The following is a 7732-nucleotide window of genomic DNA, read 5'->3' as shown; positions in this document are numbered from 1 at the left end:
TCAAATTAAAAACAATAATAATGATAAATAAAATAAGGGAACAATTCTTTTAATAAAATCTATACCATTTCTATATACAAACAAGAAGACAGAAGCAGAACTGAAGAAAGTAATCCCATTTACCATAGCCACAAAAAGTCTAAGATACCTAGGAATAAATCTAAGCAAGGAAGTCAAAGACCTCTATAAGGAAAATTATGAAAATCTTGAAAAAGAAATTGAAAAGGACACAATAAATGGAAGGAAATCCCTGGTTCCTGGATTGGGAGAATTAATATAATCAAAATGGCAATTCTGTCCAAATTAATCTACGTATTTAATGCAATCCCTATAAAATTACTAGAGACTTTCTTCACAGGTATAGAAAAGACAATCATAGACTTTGGAATCATAAAATACCATGTATTGTCAAAGCTATCCTGTGCAAGAAGAATGGAGTGGGTAGCATCTCATTCCCTTACCCTAAAATATATTACAAAGCTGTGATAATCAAAACAACATGGTATTGGCACAAAAACAGACACAAGGACCAATGGAACAGAGTAGATACTCCAGAAATAAGCCACAAAATATACAGCCAACTGATCTTTGACAAAGGGTACTAGTCAATCCAGTGGTAAAAGGAAAACCTCTTTAGTAAATGGTGCTGGAAAACTAGGTTTCCACCTGCAAAAAGGTAAATCTGAACCCCTATGTCTCACCATTAACAAAAATCAACTCAAAGTGGATCAAAGCTCTAAACCTAAGACCTCAAACTATAAAATTACTGGTGGAAAATGCTGAGGAAACTCTGGGAGACATTGGAGTAGGCAAAGACTTCTTAAATAAGACTACCAAAGCACAGGCAATAATCCCAAAAATAGACAAATAGGATTACATCAGAATAAGAAGTTTCTACATGGCAAAAGATACAGTAACTAACGTGAATCAACAACTCTCGTAATGGGAGAAGATTTTCATAAACTATGCCTCAGATAAGGGACTGATAATGAGAACGAACAGAGAACTTAAGCAGTTTATCAAAAAAGAAAAAAAAAATCTAATAATTAACCCAATTAAAAGATGGGAAAAGGAGCTGAATAAACAACTCTCTAAGAAAGACATAAACACAGCCAAAAAAGCATATGAAAAAAGACTCAATATCTTGCATCATAAGGGAGATGCAGATCAAAACCACAAAAGAGATTCCACCTAATCCCGGTCAGAATGGTGAAGATTTAAAAATAAATAAATAAATAAAAAATAAATGATAAATGCTAGTGGGAATGAGGTGAAAGGGGAACCCTCCTGCACCGCTGGTGGGAATGTAAATGGGTACAGCCACTGTGGGAAACAATATGGAGGTTTCTCAAAGATCTACAAATAGAACTACCATATGATTCAGCAATTCTACTCCTAGGTATCTACCCAAGGGGAAGGAGAATTCTCAGTCAGAAAAGTACTTGGACCTCTACATTTATTGCGTCATTATTTACGATTGCTAAGACTTGGAAACAACTCAAGTGTCCACAAACAGATGAATGGATTGAAAAAGTTTGGCATATATACTCTATGGAATACTACTCAGCTATAAAAAACAAGACCCTGGCCTTTGATAGAAAGTGGACAAATATGGAAGATTTACTTTCAAGTGAAGCAAGCCAGTCTATGAAAGAGAGACACTGTATGTCTCCACTTAACATATACTGACTGTCTGCACTATATGATGGAAACAGAGATTAGAGGACATAGAAACGTTAAAAATAGTTATAGACTCTGGAGACAATGTGGGAAGAGGGCGAGAGATGAGGGAGAGTGTAAGGAAAGAAATTAAGGAGGAAAATAGAGAGGGAAGACAGTTAAGGGACTCAGAAATAGGTTATTATCTGTTGATGATAATGTGTTTTGTATCCTCAACTGGACTAGTGTGAAGCATATTCGTGTTGGGTAAATTCAACTTACAAGCAAAGTGATGAATAGTGATTAAAGTATTTAATTTTTTAAAAATAATTTAAAAAAGAAAAAAAGAAGTGATGGATGAGTATGACAAGAATTGGAGAGAGAAAGTGGAGGCAGTAATGACAGATAGCTCTTTTGGGACTATCTAAAGCAGCAGCAGAAAGATAAGGCAAGAGCGACAAAAGATTGGGATCAAGGGGACATTTAGAAACACAGGAAGCAATGCATACTATTAATAGAGTATATTTATATTCTGCTGGGAATAATCCAGAGGAGAAGGGGGGGTAAGTTTATTGGAAGTGCTTGAGGAGGTAGGGGATGGGCTCTGAGAGGAGTCTCTCGGTTGTACGGGTGGCATATATTGGAATCTCACCCTCTTGTCTAATCCCACATCTGATCAAGTGGGTAAGTCCGAGATGTAATAGTGTTTTATTTTCCACAATCTGAAAATAAATGGGTTTATATTTTAAAGTATCCCTTGATTGTACTAAGTGGGATTGTTTTAAATGGGTCTGTATATACAACAAAAGCTATGTAGGTTTAGAAAAAAAAAAAAACAGCATTATTGAGATATAGTTTATATACCATACAGTTCACCCTCTGAAAATGTACAATTTGGCTGGCCCCATAACCTTTAAGACATTATCCTTTAGTGACTGGCTTCTCTCTAAGGCTCATCCATATTGTAGCAAGTATCAGTACTTCATCCCTTTTTGTGGTTAAAACCTGCATTGGTGGATAGTGCTAACAGGAGCCTGTACCTGTCTGCAGTCCACCCACATCAGTGTCAGTGACGAGTGACATCCAATCCAGATCACACACTGGGCTGAAGGTGAACCTATCCTTTCTTGACATATTGGTACATTTGCCATTAAAATTTATCCTGAGACAATGAGAGTCAAACCTCACAAGGCATAATCTAGCTATAGTTGGATCCACTTTTTTTTTTTAATTCATGATTCAATGTTGTCCCATTGTGCAACATTTTTGTAATTTGATCAATTGACCTTTGGTGCATAATCAGATAGTGATATGGATAATATTGATCTTGGTCAGAGACTCTGGTTGCATCTTGGAACCATCCTAATACCAGATGCAAGAGGTAAACCTTATTTATTTAACATGAGTGTAGGATAACTTTACCCCGAAGGCATGAGGCACCATGAGTTGAGTCCTGTCTCCTGTCCTCAGCTGTCTGGGGATTCTCTGCAAACTCTCAGGAGTCGATTCTCCTGTTTCTCTCTTTCAGTTTTGGGGGCCCAGAGAGAGAAGACCAATGGGAAGCAGACATTGTCTAGAAATCAATATCCCTAAGCCCTGACTTTCCAAGACCCTGAGCTTGGTGAAGATAAGGTAACTGCCAGTATCAAGCGTCAATCCACTGGAGGAAAAAAAAAACCAGAAGCAATTGTGTTCTCTGGAGGGCAGGGCTCTGAGTACAAAGCGTCTCATGTTCTCAAAGTAGGAAAGAGTCCACAGTTAATATTTGGATGGGCCCACGCTGCACATCTTTCTCACTGAAGTCCAGGCCTGCCTCACCACAGAAAAAGGGCCCTTGCTGTGCACCTGTGGAGAAGGGAGTTTGGCTGAAGGAAGGCAGGGCGAGCCTTCCTTGTTTTAAGCAGAGTTTTGCAAAGGGAGCGGTCCTGGAAGAAAAGCAGAGCATAAGTGTTGGACCCAGTTGCTTTGAAATCCAGCTCTAGAAACCCTCTGAAACCAGCCTTCCATAGATGGTTGATTCCAAGGACAACATTGGTCTGTGTGAAGAACATGCACGTTACATGCATGCAAGGTGCCTGAGTGGTGACTCTTCTCTTGATTGTAAAGCTCTTTGGGCTCTTTTGAGACCAACAGGCATTCACGTTCTTATCCTCACCCCGTTGGTGTGCCTCCCCTAGAGAATGCACTCACATTCTTGCTGAGTGAATAAATGGTATTTAAGCCACTTTATGATCTGTTTATTGAACAAATGAGTTATACTTTGTGGTATTGTTGGGGCTACTGATGTGCAGAGTCCTTAAATAGCATGCCCTCAATCACAGGAAGCAAGTGATGGGATGGTCCAAGGAACCCTCTAGCTCCCACTGACCGGCAGCCTGGGCCTTCTGGTCCACATAACCTGCTTCCATCCCTGCAAGCTCCAGCTTCCCCAGGCCCACTCGAGTTGCTCCCATGAGTACAAATCAGAGGTCAACTGAAGTGAGGTGCGGCCTGGATAGGACCTGTCCCGGCACTGAAGCTAGGGTTCTTTGTCTGCCCTCATAGGAGCTCATATGGGAGCTCTGTGCCCCTGTCCTCACACAGGGGACCTGGAGTGGCCGTGCTCACCTTTCACTCTATGGTACACACCCCTTACAACACCCAGACTTGTCCCTAGGACAACTGGGCCTCATCTCTGTATCAGGGCAGGCATGAGTATGCCAGAATGGCTGCCTGTCCCTTCAGGACTTTCCCCTACTTTGCACTTAGGTAGTTGCCCAGCCAGACTCTGTCTTATTTAGATTGCGACATTTGCTGCTTTCCATTAATTACATCTAAGTGGAACATTTAAGCAATGAGAAGTTCTAGCACCACTCCCCGCCTACGCCTACAGTGTTTACCCCTTGTGTACCATACTGATTTGCACTCACGACAGTTTATTTTAAAAGGTCTTCCCTCTTAAACAGTTTCCCTTTCGCCCTGTCACCTGGTTTCTTGACCAGCTCCAGAGGGCTCTGGAGGCCTCTATTTAGTTCTGCTGTAGCTTGAACTGATAAACAACAATAGCAACACACACACAATCAGAAGTGCTTCCAGCATTTTTAACTTTGATGATTTCAGTGGGGTTGGTGTGCAACATTGCTAAGTGTTTTTTTAATGATAATTTTTTTTTTTTTTACTAGAGGAGGAAACTAGCAATTATTAAATAGCACAAACATTCTATCTTTTTTTTTTTTATTGGAGAGGTTTTTGCTATAGGGCATGTGCGCTCGCCAGACAGAGAGAGAGAGAGACAGAGAGAAAATGAGAAATAAAACCCGGGGGTGGGGTGGGGATGGCCGCGGCCCAATCCCTTCTCCTCCATTCTCCTCTTGGGATCTTGGGCACGCATGTACACGTGCCCAGCGTGAGTTTTAAGCCACCGGGTCCGGGATGCGAACCGCGGTCGACTGCATGGGAGTCCAGTGACATAGCCATTACGTTAACTGCTAGTCCCTAAACATCCTATCTTTTTTTAAAAAAGGTTTATTTCCTCCATGAGTGAAAGACAGGCACCTGCAACAGGATTCTAACTCTGCAGTCCACACCCAGCTTTAGCTGGCCGGGATTATGGGCACGCGTATGCCTGACACGCAAAGTGAGGTTTCCAAACAAAATCTGGGACTTCCCCTGTGGATCCAGCATCACAGAGTGTTTCACGGCCACTGCAGCTGGCCTCTGTCCTTAATTTCTTACAACTAACCTTAAAAAAAAAAGTTGCCAAAGGGCTCGTTCACTCATCGGAGAAAGAGAAAGAGAGAGGAAGTAAGAAAGCATCCTCACGAGGAGTGGTCATGCTGTAATCCCTTCTCCTCCATTCTCCTCTTGAGATTTTGGGCACAGATGGACATGCCCGGTGTGTTTTCCAAGCTGTGGGTTTCAGGAATCAAAACCAGACAGTCATTCATGTAGGATCCAGGTCACAAGGAAACCAAGTTATGAAGCTTATAAATAGTAAAACATGACTGAAAACTGGGTCAACCCCAGGCCTACATTTTTTTCCTACTGTGTGAGAATGCTGCTTCCAAGAATGTTATCTTAAAGAATTTGTATATTCTAAAGGGTAGTTCTGTCCTAAGTGCCAAGTCATTCCTCAGAGGCTGTGACATCAGTATGACATATAAAGTTGCCGGAAGCTGTGCTCCAGCCGGGGTGGGTGCACAGGAAGGCGACACGGCATAAAGTGGTTAAGGAAATGTAACTTAGCAAGCTTAATAGACATTTCCTCACATGTGATCTGCTTTGCTAAGATGGCTGCATAAAGCAATACAGAGTAGCATTAGGAGGTGGTCAGGTTAGATCAGCTAAAGCACCTAAGTGGAAGCAAGTTTCAATGGGGTGAGCACCATGGTGTGAGAAAGAAGTAAGCAAGGCCTTTCGTGGAAGCCAGGCCACAGAGGTCTGCCAGCAACAGCAAGTCCATCCCACTGCCAGGATGAATCCATGGGGTGGACACCCATGAACGACCTGGGGAGGCTGAGGTTGGGCACGTCAATGCACTGAATCAGCCATGACTCCTTTTATTAGGAAAGAAAACACAAGCAAGTTCCGTGACCTCAATTATATGCCTAGGCTGACAAATGACCTAAGGCAAATAATTCTACCTGTTATGACTCAAATCTTCTCTATATAAAATGGGAGAAATGATATTGTCTAAGTAATCAACTCCCTTCATTTCCTAGAGATGCTGGAACAACTTCCAGAAAGTATTCTCAGTCTACAAATTGATGCTGGTTATGCTCGATGTACAGTTCTCTATTTCTTTGTCCCAGTCTCATTGGAAAAGAAGCTTTCTGGCATAAAATGCAGAAACTACACAGAGCTACTATTTTAAAACTCAGTTATTCCAATCAAGCACCCTTTGTGGCTATAGATTCATTAAACTAAATGTCTTAGAGATGACTCAGCCCAGTGATGGAAAATATCTGATGTGCAACACTCCAACTCTGGGGCCATTCTGCAGGTAGAAACCTTCCACCCTGGGGGCCCGTAAGCAGGTAGATAGTGACTTTCAGCTTATTCTCAGAGCCTGGCAACAGCCCCAGAATCCTGCTCCATCAAACATGCCAACTGACTACAGCTGGCACTTGAGTGGAGCCCTACAGGCCACCTGTGATCTATTGATGACTCAGTCCTTTCAATTTATAGAAGAAAAAAAAACACAGAAAGATCAGAGAAAGAAAACAAAAACAACAACAAAGATCTCACAGCCAGTGCAGAGCCAGCACGAAGATACCTTCTGATTTCCAGCTCCATATCCATGTCTTCTTATACCTTTAAAGCTAAAGAGGAGAGGCAAGAGGCAGGCCTTCAGAAGAAGATTACTCCATGGCTCCTGAGAACTAGTGATTTCAGGGAAAAAAGAGAAATGAAGATTTCCTACTGATAATTCAGCCTCCAGCCACAAACTTGAGTGGTAGGGAGCTCCTCTAGCCTTCTCTCTGTCTCTCTCTGCTTCCGTCTTCTCAGTTTTTGTAATTTTTCCTTTTAAAAAAAATTTAAGGTAAAGTATTCTCTTGCTTTTAGCCCCGCCTTTAACTTGTTAATAATCCCCTCTCCCGGGAACCAGCAGTTAGCGTAATGGCTATGTCGCTGGACTCCCACGTAGTCGACTGCGGTTCGCGTCCCGGACCCGGTGGCTTGAAACTCACGCCGGGCGCGTGTGTGTGTGTGCCCAAGATCCCGAGAGGAGAATGGAGGAGAAGGGATTGCAGCATGACCATCCCCCCTGGGGGGTGATTTCTCGCTTTCTGTCTCTATGTCTCTCTCTGTCTGTCTGGCGAGCGCACGCGCCCTACAGTGAAAATCTCTAAAAAAAGAAAATAAATAAAATAATCCCCTCTCCCCCTCCCACCTGGAGAGGCAAGAGGCAGGCCTTCAGAAGAAGACTCCTCCATGGCTTCTGAGAACTAGTTTTGCACACCACACAGTTTCCTATTTTGTGCTTTTTTTAAAAAAAATTTTAGTTTTTTTTTCCTTCTTTTTTTCTGTTTCTTTTTTTTCTCTCTCTGTTTCCTTTTCTTTCTTTCTTTTTTTAAAATCTCATCTCTCTGCC

The 7732-nt window shown here is 42.1% G+C and overlaps 1 protein-coding gene across 1 annotated transcript in view; it reads right to left on the bottom strand.

The window, feature by feature from the left end:
* The window catches only part of LOC102502177 (L-threonine 3-dehydrogenase, mitochondrial), an 8940-nt gene extending 2001 nt beyond the window's left edge, over positions 1-6939 (bottom strand). Inside the window, exon 1 of the mRNA XM_014592001.1 lies at positions 6886-6939. Coding sequence (XP_014447487.1) covers positions 6886-6939 — 54 coding nt within the window. The remainder of the gene's footprint in view (positions 1-6885) is intronic.
* Between the last annotated feature and the right edge of the window lie 793 nt (positions 6940-7732).

Source organism: Tupaia chinensis, unplaced genomic scaffold (genome assembly GCF_000334495.1).
Source record: "Tupaia chinensis unplaced genomic scaffold, TupChi_1.0 Scaffold000634_1, whole genome shotgun sequence".
Taxonomy (NCBI): Eukaryota; Metazoa; Chordata; class Mammalia; order Scandentia; family Tupaiidae; genus Tupaia; species Tupaia belangeri.
This window is presented reverse-complemented; position numbering and strand designations above follow the sequence as displayed.